Source organism: Oncorhynchus keta, chromosome 18, assembly GCF_023373465.1.
Source record: "Oncorhynchus keta strain PuntledgeMale-10-30-2019 chromosome 18, Oket_V2, whole genome shotgun sequence".
NCBI classification, from domain to species: Eukaryota; Metazoa; Chordata; class Actinopteri; order Salmoniformes; family Salmonidae; genus Oncorhynchus; species Oncorhynchus keta.
In genome coordinates this window covers 9,544,690-9,569,800 of record NC_068438.1, presented here as the reverse complement: position 1 = coordinate 9,569,800, position 25,111 = coordinate 9,544,690, and the positions used below count along the sequence as shown (strand labels likewise).

The following is a 25,111-nucleotide window of genomic DNA, read 5'->3' as shown; positions in this document are numbered from 1 at the left end:
AAAACTCCCCCCAGCTACATGCACATTGACAATCAGCCCTGTCTGTTAGACCTATATCTGTGTTGGTCACTTCCTATTTGTCTTGACCTATGACCTACCGGGCCTCAGCAGCTGAGGGACAGAGGATGTTGTCAGGGCCTGACCTCTCAAATAGCTTGGAAGGAGGGAGGGTGGGTTGGTAGGGCCCCGGCTCTATGCATTGCCCCACCACCCTACCACCCAGACAACAGGAACAGAACAGAATATCAATTCAATAAACACCCTTGGAAACATGCTGTTTTTTATGACATTTTGTTTTATCACAGTGATGATGCTGTATAAAGGAATTTCAGCACATACAGTATGAACTGTATGTTACATTACATACCAGTGGTAAGCCCTTAGCCTCTATTTTTTACATTTCAATTCAAAAGGAAATGAAACATCTTCCTGCATGGCTACACACACACCCATACACAAACAGATGCACACATACACTTACGTGTCTTTTTGTCAAGCAAAACCTTCTGTGTATGTGTTTCTGTGTATGTGTGTGTGTCTCTGTGTGTGCCAGGAAGATGTTCCATTTCCTTTTGACTTAAAAATAAAGAATAGAGGCTGAGGAGTGATGTGTGCGCCAGAATAGGGTTCACTTCCCTTCCCATGTCAGGGCCTATAAATACAGGGAAAACAGGAAGCTAACAGGGATGAAATAGTGGGCAAACTTAAATCCTAGATACCTTTACCTCAACACCAAGACCTAACATTCACATCACACAAATACACAGACACCCTAAACCCCTATTAAACAATAACATGCGCATGCAGGCTCCTAACCCAACGAGCCAACCACCAACAAACTGAAACAGGCTAAAACATTTTTTGGCCATTTCAGTGGCAAAAATGTTCTGTCATTATAAGATAGCAATGCTCTCATTGTGAGATAGTATCTAACATGAAAGTGAACTGGTCTGATATCTGCATAGGAGAGCTGTGCGTGTCAGATACACATCAGGCACAGCACCAGAGGAGCAGGTAGACTCTCATTCCTACCATGTCTCTTCCCACTTGTCTTTTAGTCCAAAGTAAAGCCAATGCCCCAACAGAGGGCTCGCAGTGCGCTCGCAGTGCACAAGCATGGCGACAGAGGTACTTAGAGTGTGAGAGTGTGTCAAAAGATTGAGCTACTTCCCCAGTGTTCTGTGCAGAGCTCTAAATAAATAAATAGTCATTTGTAGCACCAAAAAATTAGGAGCACCAGAAAAATTGATATTTTTAAATGATTAAGATATAGTCTACTTACTTTTTAAGCACATCTCTGTGCCACCAAAGTGTTTGCATGTACTGGTCAAGTTACCAGGTTGCTAGTTTTTCTCCCAAGATATTGACTTGACTTGAGATATAGATTAAAACACTTGGGTGAACTTTTTAATCATAGAAATAGAATGATTATTATAATTATATGGTTGTTATTTGGCATGACAACAAACTGAAGGGCTCAGTGACTTTCCAACAAGTCAGTAAGTCAGCTTGTAAAATGTCTGCCCTGCTAGAGCTGCCACGATAAACTGTAAGTGCTGTTATTGTGAAGGGAAAATGTCTAGAAGCAACAACGGCTCAGCCGCAAAGTGGTAGGCCACACAAGCTCACAGAACAGGACTGCCGAGTGTTGCAACACTCACTACCGAGTTCCAAACTGCCTCTGGAAGAAACAGTAGCACAATAACTGTTCGTTGGGAGTTTCATGAAATGGTTTTCCATGGCTGAGCAGCAGCACAAAAGCCTAACATGGAACCCAAACCGGCTATGTGTGTGGGGCATCATGCATGAATGTATTTTGTCCCCCCACATCAAACGCAATCACGACACGCAGGTTAAAATATTAAAACAAACTCTGTACCAATTATATTCATTTGGGACAGGTCGAAAGGCATTAAACATTTATGGCAATTTAGCTAGCTAGCTTGCACTTTATAGCTAATTTGTCTTATTTAGGTAGCTTGCTGTTGCTAGCTAATTTGTCCTGGGATATAAACATTGAGTTTGATTTGATTTGATTTGATTGGTTCGATTTGATTTGATTGAGTTGCTATTTTACCTGAAATGCACAAGGTCCTCTACTCCGCCAATTAGTTCACACATAAACGGTCAACTGAATCGTTTCTAAGTAATCTCACCTCCTTTCAGGCTTTTTCTTCTCTTGATTTTCTATTGCAATTAGCAACTTTCATAAATTAGGTGCATTACCGCCACCGACCTCGTTCGTCTTTCAGTCACCCACATTGGTATAACCAATGAGGAGATGGCACCTGGGTACCTGCTTCTATAAACCAATGAGGAGATGGGAGAGGAAGGACTTGCAGCACGAACTGCGTCACAAATTGAAGTGACTTCTATTTTAGCCCTTGGCAACGCAGAAGCTCGTTGGCGCGCGCGAGCAGTGTGGGTGCAATAATTGAATAATATAGATTTCTACATTTATTTTGCAACGCGAGCAGTGTAGTGAGTCTGTACGATCACCATGCACAATGCCAAGCGTAGGCTGGAGGGGTGTAAAGCTCACAGCCAATGGATTCTGGAGCAGTGAAAACGTGTTCTCTGGAGTGATTAATTACGCTTCAACATCTGGCAGTCCGATGGACAAATCTGGGTTTGGCGGTTGTCAGGAGAACGCTACCTGACCCAATGCATAGTGCCAACTGTAAAGTTTGGTGGAGGAGGAAGAATGGTCTAGGGATATGTTTCATAGTTTGGGCTTGGCCCCTTAGATCCAGAGAAGGGAAATCTTAAAGCTACAGCATACAATGACATTCTAGACAATTCTGTGCTTCCGACGATTCTATGCTTCCGACTTTGTGGAAACAGTTATTTCTTACATTAGTACCCCAGGTCATCTTAGGTTTCATTACATACAGTCGAGAAGAACTACTGAATATAAGATCAGCGTCAACTCACCATCAGTACGACCAAGAATATGACTTTCACGAAGCGGACCCTGTGTTCTGCCTTTCAACGACTCCGTAAAAGAGGGAAACGAGGCGGTCTTCTGGTCAGACTCCGGAGACGGGCACATCGTGCACCACTCCCCAGCATTCTTCTCTCCAATGTCCAGTCTCTTGACAACAAGGTTGATGAAATCCGAGCAAGGGTAGCATTCCAGAGGGACATCAGAGACTGTAACGTTCTTTGCTTCACGGAAACATGGCTCACTGGAGAGACGCTATCGGAGGCGGTGTAGCCAGCGGGTTTCTCCACGCATCGCGCCGACAGAAACAAACAACTTTCTGGTAAGAAGAGGGGCGGGGGCGTATGCCTTATGGCTAACGAGACGTGGTGTGATGACAGAAACATACAGGAACTCAAATCCTTCTGTTCACCTGATTTAGAATTCCTCACAATCAAATGTAGACCGCATTATCTACCAAGAGAATTCTCTTCGATTATAATCACAGCCGTATATATTCCCCCCCAAGCAGACACATTGATGGCTCTGAACGAACTTTATTTGACTCTTTGCAAACTGGAATCCATTTATCCGGAGGCTGCATTCATTGTAGCTGGGGATTTTAACAAGGCTAATCTGAAAACAAGACTCCCTAAATTGTATCAGCATATCGACTGCGCAACCAGGGCGGGAAAAACCTTGGATAATTGTTACTCTAACTTCAGCGACGCATATAAGGCCCTGCCCCGCCCTCCTTTCGGAAAAGCTGACCACGACTCCATTTTGTTGATCCCTGCCTACAAACAGAAGCTAAAACAAGAAGCTCCCACGCTGAGGTCTGTCCAACGCTGATCCGACCAAGCTGATTCCACACTCCGAGACTGCTTCCATCACGTGGACTGGGATATGTTTCGTATTGCGTCAGACAGCAACATTGACGAATACGCTGATTCGGTGCGCGAGTTCTTTAGAACGTGCGTTGAAGATGTCGTTCCCATAGCAACGATTCAAACATTCCCTAACCAGAAACCGTGGATTGATGGCAGCATTCGCGTGAAACTGAAAGCGCAAACCACTGCTTTTAATCAGGGCAAGGTGACTGGTAACATGACTGAATACAAACAGTGCAGTTATTCCCTCTGCAAGGCTATTAAACAAGCTAAGCGTCAGTATAGAGACAAAGTAGAATCTCAATTCAACGGCTCAGACACAAGAGGTATGTGGCACGGTCTACAGTCAATTACGGACTACAGGAAGAAAACCAGCCCAGTCACGGACCAGGATGTCTTGCTCCCAGGCAGACTAAATAACTTTTTTGCCCGCTTTGAGGACAATACAGTGCCACTGACACAGCCTGCAACGAAAACATGCGGCTCTCCTTCACTGCAGCCGAGGTGAGTAAGACATTTAAACGTGTTAACCCTCGCAAGGCTGCAGGCCCAGACGGCATCCCCAGCCGCGCCCTCAGAGCATGCGCAGACCAGCTGGCTGGTGTGTTTACGGACATATTCAATCAATCCCTATACCAGTCTACTGTTCCCACATGCTTCAAGAGGGCCACCATTGTTCCTGTTCCCAAGAAAGCTAAGGTAACTGAGCTAAACGACTACCGCCCCGTAGCACTCACTTCCATCATCATGAAGTGCTTTGAGAGACTAGTCAAGGACCATATCACCTCCACCCTACCTGACACCCACTCCAATTTGCTTACCGCCCAAATAGGTCCACAGACGATGCAATCTCAACCACACTGCACACTGCCCTAACCCATCTGGACAAAAGGAATACCTATGTGAGAATGCTGTTCATCGACTACAGCTCGGCATTTAACACCATAGTACCCTCCAAGCTCGTCATCAAGCTCGAGACCCTGGGTCTCGACCCCGCCCTGTGCATCTGGGTACTGGACTTCCTGACGGGCCGCCCCCAGGTGGTGAGGGTAGGCAACATCATCTCCACCCCGCTGATCCTCAACACTGGGGCCCCACAAGGGTGCGTTCTGAGCCCTCTCCTGTACTCCCTGTTCACCCATGACTGCGTGACCATGCATGCCTCCAACTCAATCACCAAGTTTGTGGACGACACGACAGTGGTAGGCTTGATTACCAACAACGACGAGACGGCCTACAGGGAGAAGGTGAGGGCCCTCGGAGTGTGGTGTCAGGAAAATAACCTCACACTCAACGTCAACAAAACTAAGGAGATGATTTTGGATAAGGGGGAACACCCTCTATCCAACACCTCCATCCCTCCAGTATCCCTGTCACCTTACCCCTATACATATCTACCTCTATCACTCCAGTATCCCTGTCACCTTACCCCTATACATATCTACCTCCATCACTCCAGTATCCCTGTCACCTTACCCCTATATATATCTACCTCTATCACTCCAGTATCCCTGTCACCTTTCCCCTATACATATCTACCTCTATCACTCCAGAAATCAAAAGTAACAGTCAGTATCTGGTGTGGCCACCAGCTGCATTAAGTACTGAAGTGCATCTCCCCCTCATGGACTGCACCAGATTTGCCTGTTCTTGCTGTGAGATGTTACCCCGCTCTTCCTGCAAGTTCCCGGACATTTCTGGGGGGAATGTCCCTAGCCCTCACCCTCCAATCCAACAGGTCCCAGACGTGCTCAATGGGATTGAGATCCTGGCTCTTCGCTGGCCATGGCAGAACACTGACATTCCTGTCTTGCAGGAAATCATGCACAGAACAAGCAGTATGGCTGGTGGCATTGTCATGCTGGAGGGTTATGTCAGGATGAGCCTGCAGGAAGGGTACCACATGAGGGAGGAGAATGTCTTCCCTGTAACGCACAGCATTGAGATTGCCTGCAATGACAACAAGCTCAGTCCGATGATGCTGCGGCACACTGCCCCAGACCATGACGGACCCTCCACCTCCAAATCGATCCCTCTCCAGAGTACAGGCCTCGGTGAAATGCTCATTCCTTCGACGATAAACGCGAATCCGACCATCACCCCTGGTGAGACAAAACCGCGACTCGTCAGTGAAGAGCACTTTTTGCCAGTACTATCTGGTCCAGCGACCGTGGGTTTGTGCCCATGGGCGACGTTGTTGCTGGTGATGTCTGGTGAGGACCTGCCTTACAACAGACCTACAAGCCCTCAGGCCAGCCTCTCTCAGCCTATTGCGGACAGTCTGAGCACTGATGGAGGGGTTGTGCGTTCCTGGTGTAACTCGGGCAGTTGTTGTTCAGATGTTCAGATGTACTGATCCTGTGCAGGTGTTGTTACACGTGGTCTGCCACTGTAAGGACGATCAGCTATCCGTCCTGTCTCCCTGTAGTGCTGTCTTAGGTGTCTCACAGTACGGACATTGCACTTTATTGCCTTGGCCACATCTGCAGTCCTCATGACATAAACAGTGTTTAAACCCTTTACAATGAAGATCTGTGAAGTTCGCGTGTGTTTTTGTTCTACCTTGATATTTTTAGCATTACATTGTTAATGATTATTGCATTGTTGGGGTTAGAGCTTGTAGGAAAGGCATTTCACTGTACTTGTGCATGTGACATTGAAAATCTAAACTTAAAACGTGATCATGATTTTTAGTCCATGATTTGGCTTAGTCTGTGTCCGGGAAACTGTCCCTAAAACGTTTAGGGAGAGATACCTGATAACTGTTTGTCCTTATTACTCCTATGCTGTACAAACATGTCTTAGGTGTAGAAGATGAGATGACAGTCCCTGAGCACCTCAGAACCATCCCATATAATGGTGTCTGTCTGGAACGGAGCACATCATGTCAATGCATGATGGAAATCTCATTTGGAGCTGAGAAGGTAAGTGTGTATACAACATGGAGGTCTTGATTCATGTATTTTAGCCTTCCTGTTCCGCTTCCCTTTCTCTGTCACACAGGACTGTAGCCAGACGCAGTGTAGCCAAAATAGGCGCAGAGAGGAAGAGGAGTCAGGCAAGTAATGATGTCGTGATGGCAGGTGTCTTTCATTTGTGTGTGTTCTTCACTCTCCCTCTCTCCTTGTTCCTCCTCCCCTCTCAATGCACGGTTCCATGTTTCTCGTTTCCTTCTCTCTCTCCTTGTTCCTCCTCCCCTCTCAATGCACGGTTCCATGTTTCTCGTTTCCTTCCCTCTCTCCTTGTTCCTCCTCCCCTCTCAATGCACGGTTCCATGTTTCTCGTTTCCTTCTCTCTCTCCCTCCTGTTCTGCCTCTGCTCCCTACCAACCAAAATGTCAAATGTTCTGATATCATCCACTCAAACAAGACATTGCACAAAACATTGTATTTTGAAAAACATTTTCAAGCTGGGCGAGATAGGATACTGTTTCTTTGTGGTAAAATTAGTATACCCTATAACAAGTACTGTTTATTACAGTGAATGCTCTATTACAATGTAACCGTCTGGATATGAGTGGGCGATGACGATCCAGAGTGCTGAACTCCTGGCCCTTGTCATAGTATGCACAACAGTGTTACGGCATGTTGTAAAGCAGTATGTAAGGCAGTACGGGAGTTATCTTCGGGTATCCTCGTGAGATGTTCGCACGTTAAAACAATAGTGTCTGGTGAGTTTTTGGGCCTGTGAGAAGTTCGAGCAATACCTGTACGGCCTGGAGGACTTCAAGTTAGTTACAGACCACAAGCCCTTGGCCCCACTAATGAACAGCGAAGTATTGGATAATGAGGTACAAACCCACAGTGGAGTACGCACCAGGAAAAACCTTCGTGGGGGAACACTGTCAAGGAGTCCCTTGACATGCGCAGAAAAGGAGACAGACACACAGAGAGACACACACACATCAACGCCGTCATCAACAACATACCTGCTACACAGACAGAAATGGAGAGCATCAGAGTTGCCCCCGTAGCAGATGATCAATTACATCAGGTCAGGTTGTCCTGAATACGTGGGTAAAACCCCAGTCACAGTCAGAGGTGTTCTTTCCAGTGAAAAGGGAAGTGTCAGAGTACAATGTTAAAATCAAAGGGGAACCGCCGCAGGAGGACGGCTCGTAATAATTGTCGGAGCGGAGCAAATGGAATGGCATCCAACAAAATGGAAACCGTGTGTTTGATGTATTTCATACCATTTCACAAATTCCGCTCCAGCCATTACCACCACCCCATTCTGCCCATGAAGGTGCCACCAACCTCCCGTGGGAACTAGTAGTACCACAGACACAGAGGCCAAACATTTTTGATAGAATACACAATGAACATAAAGGTTTGACCAGTGGTGGAAAAAGTACCCAACAGTCATACTTGAGTAAAAGTAAAGATAACCTTCATAGAAAATGACTCAAGTAAAAGTCACCCAGTAAAATACTACTTGAGTAAAAGTCTAAAATAATTTAGTATTCAATATACTTAAGTATCAAAAGTAAATGTAATTACTAAAATGTACTTAAGTATCAAAAGAATGAATAATTTCTAATTCCTTATATCAAGCAAACTAGACGGCACAATTAAAAAAGTTTTGTAGTTTATTATTTTTTTTACAGATTGCCAGGGGCACACTCCAACATTCAGACATCATTAACAAATGAAGCATTTAGCGAGTCCGCCAGATCAGAGGCAATGGGGATGACCTGGGATGTTCTCTTGATAAGTGCGTAAATTGTGCCATTTTTCTGTTCTGCTAAGCATTCAAAATATAACGAGTACTTTCAGGTGTCCGGGAAAATGCATGGAGTAAAAAGTACATTATTTTCTTTAGGAATGTAGTGAAGTAAAAGAAAAAGTTGTCAAGCATATAAGTAGTAAAGTACAGATACCCCCCCCCCCCCAAAAATGACTTAATTCAAATACTTTAAAGAGCTACTTAAGTACTTTACACCTGACTAAATGCAGAGTGGGCCAAAGCCTCTGTATGGTGGCCGGGGATCTCATCTGTTGTAGAAAAAAAAAAAAAAAAAAAAAAGGTCCTGTCATATCAGTCTTGTTGTGAGCTTAGAAAGGTACAGGAAATGGAGCCACTAATCTCTATGCCACTCCCTGACAGGCCATGGAAAGGAATTGCTCTGGATCTATGTGAGTATGACAAACAAAACTATCTGATCATGTCAGACTACTACTCAAGGTTAATTGAGATACAAAACATACCTACAACCACACAGGCCACCATGAAGCTGAAAGGAACCTTCACAAGGTATGACAGTGCAGATGAGTCATTACGGACAATTGGCCCAAATTCTCGAGTTCCGAGTTCCAAGAAATGGCCAAGCAGCTTGATTTTAAGCACGTTACTTCCAGCCCGCACAGCCCTCGGGGTAACGGCCGTGCAGAAAGGGCAGCGCAGACCGCGAAGAGGATTCAAAAGACCGGCTGGTTGCTCTCCTGTGTTTACAGGTCAATCCCACTCACAACAACAGAAAGACACTCGCAACCTAGGAGAGAAACCTGCAACCTAAGAGGCCCGAACACATCAAAAAAACATCAAGCCGAAGGATGCGTCAGAAAAGAGGAAACAAGCCTTCTACTACAACTAATATCACAAGACGAAACCTTTACAGTCGCTCCTGCCGGGAGGAACAGTGGTAAAAGTGAACTGTACATGTGAAAACTTGCATTGCGTCATTGGTCATTTTTTTTCTCTTCAAAAACCTTTACAGTGGCATTGTTTCTGTTGATCGCTATTGTGAAGTACGGTCGCTTTCGTTATGGTCACACTCAGTTGTAGAAAGTGTTCAAAGGAAATGTGTTCAAGTTAAAGTTGGAGATGTCATCGTATGCACGACAGTGTCACGGCATGCTGTAAAGCAGTATGGGAGTTATCTTCGGGTATTCTTGTGAGACATTAAACAACATACCTAGAAAGGTATTCCGCTGACTGGACATTCATTTTATATTACAGCCCTGACCACTCCACGCCTTAGCCTGCTAAGCTAAAGGCCCCTCCACACCACGGCAGTAATACAACAGAAACCAATGAGAATGGGGTGTAGCTCCCTCTTCCTCCTCCTCTGACGTGGAAGAGGATACAGGGAAAAGAAAAGTGGCAACAATAGAGTTCCTGCCCTGGTGCCTGGTGTCACTCAAAAACAGGAGCACAGAGAGATGGCTGGAGTTTTCACCAGTGTTTCACTGACTCCCTCCCCCACCCCCACCCCCCGCTATTGACCAAGAGGGAAGGGGAAGTCAAAAATAAACACTCACTCATGAGTTTTATTTATCATTTGTATTGAACTGAGACCTCCCTGAATACCATTTCCCCAACCAGATTTCAACCACATTCTGAGGAAATGACTAGCGAGCGGTCTTTCTATCGAAACCAAGCTATTCTGTTGCGAGTGACTAACTCTTTGAAATAAAATTGAACAAAGATACACACTAAATAAAGAGATGGCTAAAGACCACAGAGTGAAAGTGAAAGAGCTTTTAGTGTGTTGATAAGAATCACTGATTAACTTAGTACTTGCATGGACAACTTCTCCATTTTATTGATAGAAATGAGCATGAGTAGCAAGATGAACAGTAGGGAATCACATGCAGAGGGCTCTGTTTTCTGAGTAGATGGCTTTTGACAAGTAGCACCACAATCAGCCACAGGAAACTAGGGAAGGCCACTTTTGAGGGGCGAAGGCAGGCCCCCTCTCTGCTGCCTCTGCTCGGTGGGGTAAACAGGACGCAGAGTTACTCTGTGACTCTAGCGAAGAGTCTCAGCCACTCCCAGACCTGTGTATATAATTACATCCTGTTTTGACCCAGAACTCTGGCCAATCCAGAGCAGCCATCTTTCGACGGCCACCACTCATTCAAACCCTCCATCTTCCATTCCAGGGGCAGGCAACAAACATTCAAACTGGACAGTTTTATCTCAATCTCTTCATTCAAAGACGCAATCAAGGACACTCTTACTAACAGTTGTGGCTGCTTCGCGTGATGTATTGTTGTCTCTCCCTTCTTTCCCTTTGTGCTGTTGTCTGTGCCCAATAAAATAAAAAATACAATAAATGGGAAAGAGTAGGTTGGTCCTTCTCACTCCACAGATGACACCAGGTGACATGAGAAATGTCCAAAGTTCCATCTTTTGTGCAATTGTGTTTTCAAAGGGTACATAGTGTGGTGCATAGTGGCGGGAAGTTTGAGACAAAGCCAGGTGAACAGCAGGTCGGCCTGAGGTCTGAAGTCTCTCCACTCCCCTGCGGTCTTCTAACAAGGTCTGAACACGTGGCACTTGGAACTGATTAACTATAACGATGGTTCGGTTGCCCTTGTTTGATATGCGAGAAAACAAACACTCAGTTGGACAGGGAACAAGAGGGTATCTGAAAGCCACTTGACAGTTAGCTTCGTGCACACTCACAGCCTAACTGCTCTGTGCATGCCCCCTTCCACTATAAACAAAAGTTATATACAGTACTTTGACATCTTGGCAGTGGTTTCATCTCCACACAAGCAGTTTAGTGGCATGACAGACTCCCTATCTTTTTTGAAACACAGTCAACTTGCTTTCTGTTTTGGTTCCACGTGCAGAGTGCGATGAAAGGAGCCACACGGCCCTCTGCATTGCCCCTTCTCTCACGACACACAGTTCATATTGTGGCCGACATCCCCATGTACAGTTTACTAATCTTAACCCCCACTTTTAGCACCAATGGACAAGAGGATTTGTTAAGATTTTACTCAGTCTGGACAGCTGAATCAGTTACACCAGCTCTGTCAGGAGGAATGGGCCCAAAATTCACCCAACTTACTGTGGGAAGCTTGTGGAAGGCTACCTGAAACATTTGACCCAAGTTAAACAACTTAAAAGGCAATGCTACCAAATACTAATTGAGTGCATGTAAACTTCTGACCAACTGGGAATGTGATGAAAGAAATTAAAGCTGAAATAAATATTTCTCTACTATTATTCTGACATTTCACATTCTTAAAATAAAGTGGTGATCCGAACTGACCTAAACAGGGAATTTTTACTAGGATTGAATGTCAGGAACTGTGAAAAACTGAGTTTAAATGCATTTGGCTAAGGTGTATGTAAACTTCCGACTTCAACTGTAGACAGGAGAAAGACATATTCAATACATTTTAGAATAAGGCTGTAACGTAAAAATGTTTGGAAAAAGTCATGGGGTCTGAATACTTTCTTAAGGCTATGATGAATCAAAATAGTTAGTGCAAAAAGGGGTCAAAGCAGATAGTGAAATAGTTAACCTATTTAGCAGTCTTTTGACTTGGAGGTAGAAGCTGTTCAGGGTTCTGTTGTTTCCAGACTTGGTGCATCAGTACCGCTTGCCATGCATTAGCAGAGAGAACAGTCTATGACTTGGGTGGCTGGAATCTCTGCAATTTTTAGGGCCTTCCTCTGACACCGCCTGGTATAAAAGGTTCTGGATGGCAGGGAGCTCGGCCCCAGTGATGTAATGGGCTTTACGCACTACCCGCTGTAGCCCCTTGCGGTCGGATGCAAAGCAGATGCCATACCAAGCGGTGAAGCAGCCCGTCAAGATGCTCTCAATGGTGCAGCTTTAGATCCTTTTGAGGATCTAAGGGCCCAAGCCGAATCTTTTCAGCGTCCTGAGTTGGAAGAGGCGTTGTCGCGTCCTCTTCACAACTGTGTTGGGGTGTGTGGACCGTGATAATTCCTTAGTGATGGGGACACCGAAGGATCTTGAAGCTCTTGACCTGCTCCACTACAGCCCCGTTGATGTGAATGAAGTGTGCTCGGTCCTTGGTTTTCCTGTAGCCCATGATCTGCTCCTTTGTCTTGTTGACGTTGAGGGAGCGGTTGTCCTGGAACAACACTGCTAGGTCTCTGACCTCTCATCGGCGGTGATCAGGCCTACCACCATCGTGTTGTCTGCAAATTTAATGGTGGTGTTGGAGTTGTGCACGGCCAAGCAGTCTTGGGTGAACAGGGAGTACAGGAGGGGACTAAGCACACACCCCTGAGCACCCCCGTGTTGAGGGTCAGTGTGGCAAATGTGTTGTTGCCTACTCTCAACTCATGGGGGTGGCCCATCAGGAAATCCAGGATACAGTTGCAGAGGGAGGTGTTTAATTCAAGGGTCTTTAGCTAATCTAATCAAACTTTAAATGCACTTGAAATAAAGTCTCATTTGATTTAGTCCCTCCCAGCTCTCAGCATAAGTGCTCCCCCGATTTATACAGTTTCTTCTCCCTCACAATTTTTTTTTCTGAAAGAGGGGGAGAGGGGTCTTTGAGAGGCAGGTTATTCTCAACGAATCTTCCTCCAACACTGGAACACTCAATCTCAGCCTCTCGTGGTGCTTATTGCTTGAGTAAAATACAGAAAATAAAACAGATTTCAGAACTGATGTTAGAAATCTGATCCCATGAGCGGTCAGCACACGACACTAGGAGCAGTGGTGCAGAGGATGCTGATTTGTTAACATACGCTTCTCCTTTAATCTATTATGCACAATACAGGGTCTCATCCAAAGGGGGGATAGAGAATTAGCATATATATACACAGGCATCAGGGAGATGGATTAGAGCTGGTCTTTAGAGCCAGATAATGTATGCTGTGGGAACTATGCCAAAGGCTTTAGAGAAACCGCTCCGTAAGATCTCTCCCTTTTCTAGATGGCACATTAATCCCTGGATGATGCATCTCCAAACAGCACCGCAGCCGCCTCCTAGGCAACAATCTGCTAGCTAGTGCCATCCACATGATTGCCTTTCTATGGGAGGCCAACATCCCTGCTATCTAGGTGGGTTCAGCGGGCCCAGCAACAAAAGTAAATGGGCCCCATCGACTTGAGCCCCATGTCCCATCTACTTACCATAAACATCATGCTAGCAGCCCAAAGCCCCCAAACCCCAGTGGGAAGACAACATGAATGTTTTTTTCTGATTTATTATGAAAAATATATATTTTTGGGACTTTGTGACAATAAGCACATAACATAGACGTATATACAATTCTCTTCATAAATACAAATGATGTACAAACAAATTAAATAGAAAGAATATTTCATGGTTATGTACACATTGCATTGTTAAATTAAAGAGGACAATAATACAAATATTAAAAATCTATTTGGTTTCAAACGAAAAAGAACAACCCCTCTTTGGAGTCCTTCATTCTGCAAAAAAAAAGAAATACTTTTTTCAAGATCCAGCACTGTCGGTTAAAACGATATGATATTCCGTCATCGGGGGAAGCAGTCTTTATGCACAACACACTTCATTCAAGTCAAGGGAATGTCATAAAGCACTGGGTGTTTGACCAGATGGAAGTTGTATATTGAAAGGCATTGAGAAAAAAAAATGAAGGGGAAAAAAAAACTGTACAATGCACTACGACTGTCAACCAGATCATATAAGACTTTCTAGTGTGTTTGTAAAAATAAAAAAAGAGAGTATCAAACAAACACATAAAGAAATGTCAGTGTGTAAGATCAGTACCATTTCCCTTAAGTCATAGCATAATTCAAAGATCAGGCACTTGATAAGATTGACTTCCCTAAGTATTTTGTAATGCTCTCACATTGGTGATTCATTTCCAAATGTAAAGGGAGTCCAGTTTAGGGACCAGAAGGCCAAGATATGACATCCGGCCACTCCAGACTCCAATATTTATAGCCAACTGTCCATCTAAGCTTTCAGTAAACCTTCATCTTCAGTTCTTTGACAGCTAGAACATTGTTTCCCGCTTTGACAGTAAAAAAATAGAAAATAGGCCACGAAAATGTCCTTGCTGTTACTTCCGTTTCTCAAGTGAATTGTAGTGGCATCTTATTCATGGGTTGTAAAAAGATTATTTGAGATGTCGTTTTCTTTTCGATAAGGCATCAAGAGAGTAAAAAGTCCTGCTTCTCTGTAATTGGTGAATCCTTGGCCCTCTTCCGAGGAAAGTTTTATTTTTGTTCATTTTAAATGGAAAGCAAATTATATTTAAAAATATAGTGCAAATGATGCCGGAACATACATTCTACTCTCCAGCTCCCGCTTTTCACGTGTTGTATCCAAACATTGTCAATGTTGTGAAAAATGTTCATTTTTAATGAGCAGCATGAATAAATATTAAATAATACATGTTGATTTAATATATCCTCTTCAATTATTTTGAATTGTCTTTGAAAGACTGTAAACATGGTCAGGCAAAGCCCTTGTTGGTCAAGGTACTCCTGGTGTCAGAATACTGTTGTTAAACCTAAGGTGGGAAAATGATGAGGGAGAAAGTTACCAATCAAATCTTGAAAGTTATTTGACAATAACTTCCTTCATGAACTCTTAACAATAACCCGTTTGAATGGGTGGAGCTGCTTACCTCAGTAGCAAAGACACACTGTTCAGTTTGCTGTTCTGTCTGGATGACGAAGACTGGGTGGTACAAGCCTTTAGGGAAGCTCATTGGTGGAACTATTATGCTGCCTTCTGATTTTTTCCTGTTGAAAATAGATATAGGGAGGGAAAATAGGTCATGTTTGGTTCCACAGGCGCAATGGAATCATACAACAACAACAGAAACTGTGATCTCCAATAGAATGTTGTGGGTTAAAGAAAACCTGATAAAGCCTGAGCACTACATAGTGAGAGATCAAGTTGTAACATGTCTGCTAGTAGAAAGCCCTTCTAGGGTGCACTAGGAAATACAAGCATTCCATCCAACTCGAGGGCACTGGTGATCACACACTGCTTCATTGGCACAGTACCGTTTGAGTTTGGCGAGGCATACCTACCGGTCACATTTGTTCTTCGCATGACAGTCTTCCTCCTTGGCCATGTTGTAGTCAACCATCTTCTGCTTGTAAGCCGCCTTGTCTCCATGTTTGTCTGCGGGGGCCGAGGTCAGCGCTTTATCCTTATTAGACACCTTGTAATGGCCGCCGGGGATGAGGAAGGTTTCCTTCTCTCGGAGGCTGGACGGGGGGTTGGAACCACCTATGGGCTGGTTGTTGAAAGTCTCCAGGTCGTTACGAACAGAAGACGCCGTGGCCTTCCTCCCATGCCTCATCTGGCTTAGGGCCACGATGGCAGCACACACCACCAGGGTGAGGGTGACCAGACCCAGGGCAAAGGAGACAACCAAGGCTGCAGGCAAACCATCTGCCTTGGGCTTGGCAGTGGGTTTGAGGCTGAACTCGCAACGGGATCCCATGAAGCCGGCCAGGCACTGGCACACGGGTCCGGAGAAGTGGGTGTAGCAGGTGCCTCCATTCTGGCAGGGGAAGACGGAGCATGCATCGGCACGGATGCTGCAGTCCTTGCTGGTGAAGCCCAGGGTGCAGGTGCAGGTAAAGTCATTGATGCCATCCACGCAGGTACCGGCGTTGCGGCAGGGGTTGTGGGCGCAGTCATCGTTGTTGATCTTGCAGCGCGGCCCAGTGAAGCCAGGACGACACCGGCACATCAGACTGTGGCCAAGATCCAGGCACTGGCCACCTGTTAGAAAGATGGACAGACAGGGGGGGGTATGAGTGCAGATATGAGTGTCAAAGCTTCTTGTGGAAGGCAAACATACAGTAGCAGTCAAAAGTTTTCAGCCATCATGGAGGAGGAGGTGTGATGGTGCTTCGCTGATGACACTGATTTATTTTGAATTCAGGGCACACTTAACCAGCATGGCTACCACAGCATTCTGAAGTGATACGCCATCCCATCTGGTTTGCGCTTAGTGGGACTATCATTTGTTTTCAACAGGACAATGTTCCAACACTCCTCCAGGCTGTGTAAGGGCTATTTGACCAAGAAGGAGAGTGATGGAGTGCTGCAACAGATTACCTGGCCTCCACAATCCCTGACCTCAACCCAATTGAGATGGTTTGGTATGAGTTGGACCGCAGAGTGAAGGAAAAGCAGCCAACAAGTACTCAGCATATGTGGGAACTCCTTCAAGACTGTTGGAAAATCATTCCAGGTGAAGCTGGTTGAGAGAATGCCAAGAGTACGCAAAGCTGTCATCGAGGCAAAGGGTAACTATTTGAAGAATCTCAAATATATTTTGATTTGTTTAACACTTTTTTTGGTGACTAATTCCATGTGTCATTTCATAGTTTTGATGTCTTCACTATTATTCAACAAAAAATTTAAAAAATTCCAAGAATGAGTAGGTGTCCAAACTTTTGACTGGAATAGAACTGTGAATATTTGTTTCCCATACCAACAGGAATTTAGCCGATTACAGATAAGCTTCTGCTCATTAAGTACAGCTCCAGTGTAGCTAATGAGGACCCAGGGGGGACAAAATAGCCCACAACATTCTAAGAATAGTTTTTTACCACCTCATAATGACAGCTTTATCTCACCCCTTATATCCATCTGAGCCAATCGTATTTTGTACCGTGCCTGTCCTGCATCTACAAATTATGGCATAAGGGGTCCAAGAGAGATTTAGAGGCAATCTTCTCGATTAAGACATTGAGCCAGCAAGGATGGACATAGTTATATTGACTATTTGTTCAGGGCTCCGGGCAGCCGAGCGGAAATGGAGGAAAACTCGCCTCCCTGCGGACCTGGCATCCTTTCACTCCCTCCTCTCTACATTTTCCTCCTCTGTCTCTGCTGCTAAAGCCACTTTCTACCACTCTAAATTCCAAGCATCTGCCTCTAACCCTAGGAAGCTCTTTGCCACCTTCTCCTCCCTCCTGAATCCTCCTCCCCCTCCCCCCCCTCCTCCCTCTCTGCAGATGACTTCGTCAACCATTTTGAAAAGAAGGTCGACGACATCCGATCCTCGTTTGCTAAGTCAAACGACACCGCTGGTTCTGCTCACACTGCCCTACCCTGTGCTCTGACCTCTTTCTTCCCTCTCTCTCCAGATGAAATCTTGCGTCTTGTGACGGCCGGCCGCCCAACAACCTGCCCGCTTGACCCTATCCCCTCCTCTCTTCTCCAGACCATTTCCGGAGACCTTCTCCCTTACCTCACCTCGCTCATCAACTCATCCCTGACCGCTGGCTACGTCCCTTCCGTCCTCAAGAGAGCGAGAGTTGCACCCCTTCTGAAAAAACCTACACTCGATCCCTCCGATGTCAACAACTACAGACCAGTATCCCTTCTTTCTTTTCTCTCCAAAACTCTTGAACGTGCCGTCCTTGGCCAGCTCTACCGCTATCTCTCTCAGAATGACCTTCTTGATCCAAATCAGTCAGGTTTCAAGACTAGTCATTCAACTGAGACTGCTCTTCTCTGCATCACGGAGGCGCTCCGCACTGCTAAAGCTAACTCTCTCTCCTCTGCTCTCATCCTTCTAGACCTATCGGCTGCCTTCGATAATGTGAACCATCAGATCCTCCTCTCCACCCTCTCCGAGTTGGGCATCTCCGGCGCGGCCCACGCTTGGATTGCGTCTTACCTGACAGGTCGCTCCTACCAGGTGGCGTGGCGAGAATTTGTCTCCTCACCACGCGCTCTCACCACTGGTGTCCCCCAGGGCTCTGTTCTAGGCCCTCTCCTATTCTCGCTATACACCAAGTCACTTGGCTCTGTCATAACCTCACATGGTCTCTCCTATCATTGCTATGCAGACGACACACAATTAATCTTCTCCTTTCTCCCTTCTGATGACCAGGTGGCGAATCGCATCTCTGCATGTCTGGCAGACATATCAGTGTGGATGACGGATCACCACCTCAAGCTGAACCTCGGCAAGACGGAGCTGCTCTTCCTCCCGGGGAAGGACTGCCCGTTCCATGATCTCGCCATCACGGTTGACAACTCCATTGTGACCTCCTCCCAGAGCGCTAAGAACCTTGGCGTGATCCTGGACAACACCCTGTCGTTCTCAACTAACATCAAGGCGGTGGCCCGTTCCTGTAGGTTCATGCTCTACAACATCCGCAGAGTACGACCCTGCCTCACACAGGAAGCGGCGCAGGTCCTAATCCAGGCACTTGTCATCTCCCGTCTGGATTACTGCAACTCGCTGTTGGCTGGGCTCCCTGCCTGTGCCATTAAACCCCTACAACTCATCCAGAACGCCGCAGCCCGTCTGGTGTTCAACCTTCCCAAGTTCTCTCACGTCACCCCGCTCCTCCGCTCTCTCCACTGGCTTCCAGTTGAAGCTTGCATCCGCTACAAGACCATGGTGCTTGCCTACGGAGCTGTGAGGGGAACGGCACCTCAGTACCTCCAGGCTCTGATCAGGCCCTACACCCAAACAAGGGCACTGCGTTCATCCACCTCTGGCCTGCTCGCCTCCCTACCACTGAGGAAGTACAGTTCCCGCTCAGCCCAGTCAAAACTGTTCGCTGCTCTGGCCCCCAATGGTGGAACAAACTCCCTCACGACGCCAGGACAGCGGAGTCAATCACCACCTTCCGGAGACACCTGAAACCCCACCTCTTTAAGGAATACCTAGGATAGGATAAAGTAATCCTTCTCACCCCCCCCCCTAAAAGATTTAGATGCACTATTGTAAAGTGGCTGTTCCACTGGATGTCATAAGGTGAATGCACCAATTTGTAAGTCGCTCTGGATAAGAGCGTCTGCTAAATGACTTAAATGTAATGTAAATGTTCAGTACTTTTGAAATGTACCACGACAGAATTCAGAACATGCGCATTTCTTAGAGTGTTCTCCCTGTACACCATGTCAGAATCGTAGGATAAATAAAGGAGGCAAAGAAACAGACAATGAAAGCTCTTACAATATTCGATGATTACATTTCTCCGAAACAGGTTAGAGGCTACATGTGCACCACCAAGGCAGAACAGTAGGTGAAATTAAGCTGAATATAGACCAAAGGATTAGGGTGAGGCACATGGGATACTAACATCTTACTACACAACAGACTAAATATTACTTTCTTAGCAACAGTATAGATCGCTGGCATATTACATCATAAATGCAGCAGCATACAAGACATTTGACTCACCTTGTTGTGCTGTGCTCTCTTGAACAGGAAGGTGGCGCGGCAGTCCATCGTGGGCAAATTTTGTCATCAAACTTTGTCATCAAAGTCTGGCATTCTCTGAATTTATGGTGCTTTCAAGACAACTGGGTTCTCATGGGAAAAAAAGGTTGAATCATGATGAGGTCAGTGATCTTCAGGTTGTAGCTCTAGAAAGAGGCCAGAGGTCCAAATGTACAATTCCGAGTTGGATGAAAGTTCAAAACCTATTTTCCCCAGTTGTAGCTTGTCCCCCCCCCCCGAGTTCCCAGTTGTCTTGAACTCACTAAAGGCAGATTTTGCCGTTCCGAGTTAAGTTGTTTTGAGCGCGGCATAAATCATGCTTCATTGACAGCATGGCCAATGTTGAATGTGTATAATTTTAAACTAGGAAAAGAGACCCTTAATCTTAGACTTGGGACCACACAGCCACTCCACTAAATAGCAGGCTAGTGATTGATTTGCAATGCTTGCAGTTAGCCACGGATTCCTTCCAAAACACTCATGGTTCAATGTGCGATTTCCAAGTTATGTAATATTTATGTCCAATGGTCAATTCTCTTAATTATTTATCTTCATATGACAGACATATCAGTGTGGATGACGGATCACCACCTCAAGCTGAACCTCGGCAAGACGGAGCTGCTCTTCCTCCCGGGGAAGGACTGCCCGTTCCATGATCTCGCCATCACGGTTGACAACTCCATTGTGTCCTCCTCCCAGAGCGCTAAGAACCTTGGCGTGATCCTGGACAACACCCTGTCGTTCTCAACTAACATCAAGGCGGTGGCCCGTTCCTGTAGGTTCATGCTCTACAACATCCGCAGAGTACGACCCTGCCTCACACAGGAAGCGGCGCAGGTCCTAATCCAGGCACTTGTCATCTCCCGTCTGGATTACTGCAACTCGCTGTTGGCTGGGCTCCCTGCCTGTGCCATTAAACCCCTACAACTCATCCAGAACGCTGCAGCCCGTCTGGTGTTCAACCTTCCCAAGTTCTCTCACGTCACCCCGCTCCTCCGCTCTCTCCACTGGCTTCCAGTTGAAGCTCGCATCCACTACAAGACCATGGTGCTTGCCTACGGAGCTGTGAGGGGAACGGCACCTCAGTACCTCCAGGCTCTGATCAGGCCCTACACCCAAACAAGGGCACTGCGTTCATCCACCTCTGGCCTGCTCGCCTCCCTACCACTGAGGAAGTACAGTTCCCGCTCAGCCCAGTCAAAACTGTTCGCTGCTCTGGCTCCCCAATGGTGGAACAAACTCCCTCACGACGCCAGGACAGCGGAGTCAATCACCACCTTCCGGAGACACCTGAAACCCCACCTCTTTAAGGAATACCTAGGATAGGATAAAGTAATCCTTCTCACCCCCCCCCCTTAAAAGATTTAGATGCACTATTGTAAAGTGGCTGTTCCACTGGATGTCATAAGGTGAATGCACCAATTTGTAAGTCGCTCTGGATAAGAGCGTCTGCTAAATGACTTAAATGTAAAATGTAAATGTAACAAGGATTAAAAAGGATTTGCCAGTAGATTATCGACTTGATTCATGATGCTGACTGCTAGCTAAGATTTTGAAAGTATGATGTTGACATGATCAGTCCAATCAAAGCTACTGTAGATATGTGATTTGAGGTAATTTTATATTTGGCAAATTACCTTGAGCCTTCTTGGATGGGTACTTCTAATATAACTCTATAGCAGCACCCAAGGGGCTTGAATTTTCTAGCTCGACCCTAAGAGTTGATATTGACGTAGGGTCCCAATGTGTGACAGAAAACTGAGCCAATCAAGGGGCCACGCTCTATATTTTCGGCTGGCTTGCCCCGCCACAGAAAGCAATGCGCTAGGCTGAAACATCTGCATTTTGTAGCGGTCTTACTCAAGAAAACAAAAAAAAGAGACCATGTTTGAAATGCGGCTTTATTAATGCTATGATATATATATATTTCTTACATTGTTTGCAAACTGGTATGTGACACGTATTAATGCCAAAATAACATGCAAAACAGGAAAGCTATTTTTTTTTTGCTAAGAATGTGGGGCTCAAAAGAGCTCCACCTGCCCTGAATGACGGGTCGCCAGTGCTCCATTATAACAATCAGAAGTCCTGGTAGGTTTCCCTCACACAGTCAGTGGTTGTGCTGTTGGAGGAATTCTTACCGTTAGCACAGGGGCCATTGCTGCAGCGGTCAATCTTCTTCTCGCAGTTGGAGCCCATGTAGCCGGCAGGACAGCGGCATGAGTAACCACCGGTCACCTGCTGCATGCAGGTGCCACCATTGAAGCAGGGCCCGTCGGCACAGGTCATCGCACTGATCTCACAGTTCTTCCCGTAGAAGCCTTGGGGGCATGTGCAGGTGTAGTCATTCTCCAGATCCTGGAAATATATATGTTAGCGTTTCATAGAGGACAATTAAAGACTTTGAGTAGTAGCCGCAGTTATGGCAGAACTTACATCGCAGCTGCCACCGTTCTTGCAGGGGTTGCTGTCACACTCGTTGGTTTCGATCTCACAATTGTTCCCACTGAAGCCCGGCCTGCATGTACAGGTGTAGCTGCCCTGGCCTGTGTTGGTGCAGGGAGCATCGTTCGTGCAGGGCTTGTGGTTGGTGCAGTAGTTGAGGTCCTGGTTGCAGAACAGTCCTCCCCAGCCCTCTTTACAGTTGCACTGCCACGGCTGGCCACAGGTGCCATGCAAGCAGCCAGGATAGCGGACACACTCCTCACAGAGGGGTCCCTGCCACCCGAGGCGGCACTTGCACTCGTCTGGGGCCTCACAATAACCATGCTTGTCATTGCAGCCAGACGAGCAGATGGCTTTGGAGATGGAGAGAAAATTAGAATGAGTGTGCCCCTTTCGGATCACAAAACAATCCCCTTTCACTGGGCTCAGACACATCAAGTATTTGTTAAGTACTAAACTACGCAGCTGGTAGACACACAAAAGAAACACATGCCATAGTTTTTCATGCAAGGGAGCGCACATTAAGTTCCGACGCGTGTCCCTGTTAAACCATAAACTCAGCTCCATTGTTGGCCCGAACAAAAGATGCAGACAAACTCTATATTTGAATCGACAGAAGCCTAAGTTTCACCAGAAGACGTCGTTGAAATGTCAGAATTAACTATTTCAAGAATTGAAATTACACGCGCTGTGCACATCCAGCACAAATCAGTGGCGCAAAACAGTCATTTATGAGATTTTTAAAAAAGCATTTTACTGATATATATATATATACACACAGAAGTATATTAATCTGAATAACAGCCGGTAAAAAAATAGAATAAGAATTGGCCTCATCATTTAAAAAACGTTCTGTACACTTACATTCTGAGCAATATTCTCCTTTCCAACCCGACAGGCACATTCTGGCGCCCGCGTCATCACAAGTGTAGTGCCCGAAAGGGTCGTCACGGGGACGGCAGTAGTCTGAGCAGCTCTCACCGTGGTAGTGTCCATCACAGACAACGTGGTAAGAATAACGAAGTTCACTTTTCTCTTCAAAATGCACATCCTGTGACCAATCCTCGCCAATGTCTAGTCTTCTACGGGTGGCCAAGCGGCTGATCAAGTTGTTCTGGTTTTCTATTAAAGAGAGAGAGCGACACTAAGTAGATAAAAAATAAAATGCATTCATAAAATCCAATCTTGAGGTAATAGCTTTAAAATATCTATATGTCTAATTAAATGTTACCGCATTTTTATAAATATGTAAAACGTGTTTTATAACTCAAAACGCTTGTGCTGGGAATCACTATTAGAGGAATATCAAAGTCACTTTCCACGGCCTAGAGGGAGTGGGCACTGAAGGCTACCTACCTGTGGACTGTCCGTCGGAGGACTCTGCGTTCCAGGCTTCAACAATAAGCGAGAATGTACCCTTCAATCCACACAGGAAAAATATATACTTTGTCAAAAAGCTGTAAGAGGCGAGATTATATAAAGTGAAAACTCCGCCACCTGGCATTAACCATTAAAGGCCCAGTGCAGTGATTTCCTGTGTTTTAAATATATTTCCATACCATGTTGGAATAATACAGTGAAACTCTGAAAATTATGATAATGCCCTTTTAGTGTAAGAGGTAAAGACTGCCTGAAATATCAGCCTGTTTTGGTGAGATGGAGTTTTGGCCTGCCTGGTGACATCACCAGCTGGTAAATTAGTTCGACAAATAAGAGTGTTCCCTACTCCCAGTCAGTCCTAGCACAATTCTCACTTGCGAAATTGCTCTTTATACTAAGAAGCTAGTTTCATTTCTTTTTGACAAATTCTTTGAAAACAATCACAGTAAGGTACTTAATTGTTACCAGGAAATGATTTGATAGTGAGAAAACCGGCTGCATTGGACCTTGAATTTCCCATCAGCTCTATGGTATATTGAGTATGTTGACAGTAGGCTACTCACCGGCCACTTGAAATGGAAAGGCACTCTGATGGGTTCGCTACTGGAGATGGAGCTCTGGTCAGCACTGAAGATTTCGGTCAGTCCCATGCCATATGTGCATGGGGGCTCAGATGAGATGACATCTTGAGAATGTTTAAGACAGACTCGGAAGAATATCTGGCAGTCCCTAGACCGTTTGCAGACACTTCGGGTACTACTGAAGGAGTGTACTTTCAACTCAAACACACCAGACGACTCGACCTACAAGAATGATGAAGTACATGTTAGTGGGTAAAAAGCGCAATTGCACAGGTTACCAACACGTAACATAACTATGAATATTGCATGTGTACTCACCAGTTTCGTTGATAGCAACGCCAAAAAACACGTGAATAACAAATGAGCCATTGCGGGAATTGTTTCTTCTTCTGCTATGAAAGTATAGCGGACAGCGCCAGATATCCAATAGAGGAAAACTGTCTTGAATCCCAAAACAAGAGAAAAAAAAAATCACGTGCGAAATAGAGCGCACTTCTTGGGAGATTTTTTTGGGGTCTTCAGACAACACTAAATTAATAGAAATTGAGCTCACAACGAAAATAAAATCATTTTGCTCCGCGGAGCAGTTGCACTCTGGACTTCTTTCTACCTTTAGTAACGTGTAGTGGAGCGTGCGCCAGGGATTTTATACCGCCTTCCAGTATCAGAGTGGGGAGGGTGCGGGCGCACTGGAGGGGGAGTGTGTCAAAAGATGTGCAGACTTTGGGGACTGTTTACGATGTGCTTTGTCACCAAATTGGATAGGGTAATATAACGAAATGCAAACCCATTTAAATGTAAGACTCTATGGATGCTTCAACCACAAAGCTGAATGAAAATGTGAAGAAATAGGCTATAGGCCTATACACGTTGAAAGAACTGCGCACATTGACTGCTAAGAGAGCGAACCTAAACTCGTGTGATTGAAAAAACAGACATAGTTTGATCAGACATTGATTTCA

At 45.6% G+C, this 25,111-nt stretch overlaps 2 protein-coding genes across 2 annotated transcripts in view; one reads left to right on the top strand and one right to left on the bottom strand.

Annotated features, from left to right (window-relative positions):
- Positions 1–13,724: 13,724 nt before the first annotated feature.
- LOC118397206 (delta-like protein C) lies at positions 13,725–24,774 on the bottom strand. Its single transcript, XM_035791740.2, has 9 exons — positions 24,468–24,774; positions 24,132–24,371; positions 23,545–23,605; positions 23,053–23,310; positions 22,180–22,541; positions 21,885–22,101; positions 15,569–16,271; positions 15,157–15,274; positions 13,725–15,039 (listed from the first exon to the last, which is right to left on the bottom strand). Exons 1-9 carry the CDS (start codon positions 24,516–24,518, stop codon positions 15,034–15,036), a joined length of 2,016 nt encoding a protein of 671 aa, XP_035647633.1. The 5' UTR covers positions 24,519–24,774; the 3' UTR covers positions 13,725–15,033.
- Positions 17,962–25,111, top strand: part of LOC127908614 (uncharacterized) — a 78,366-nt gene continuing 71,216 nt past the window's right edge. Inside the window, exon 1 of the mRNA XM_052467357.1 lies at positions 17,962–18,204. The gene's annotated coding sequence lies outside the window, so the exon portion shown is untranslated. The remainder of the gene's footprint in view (positions 18,205–25,111) is intronic.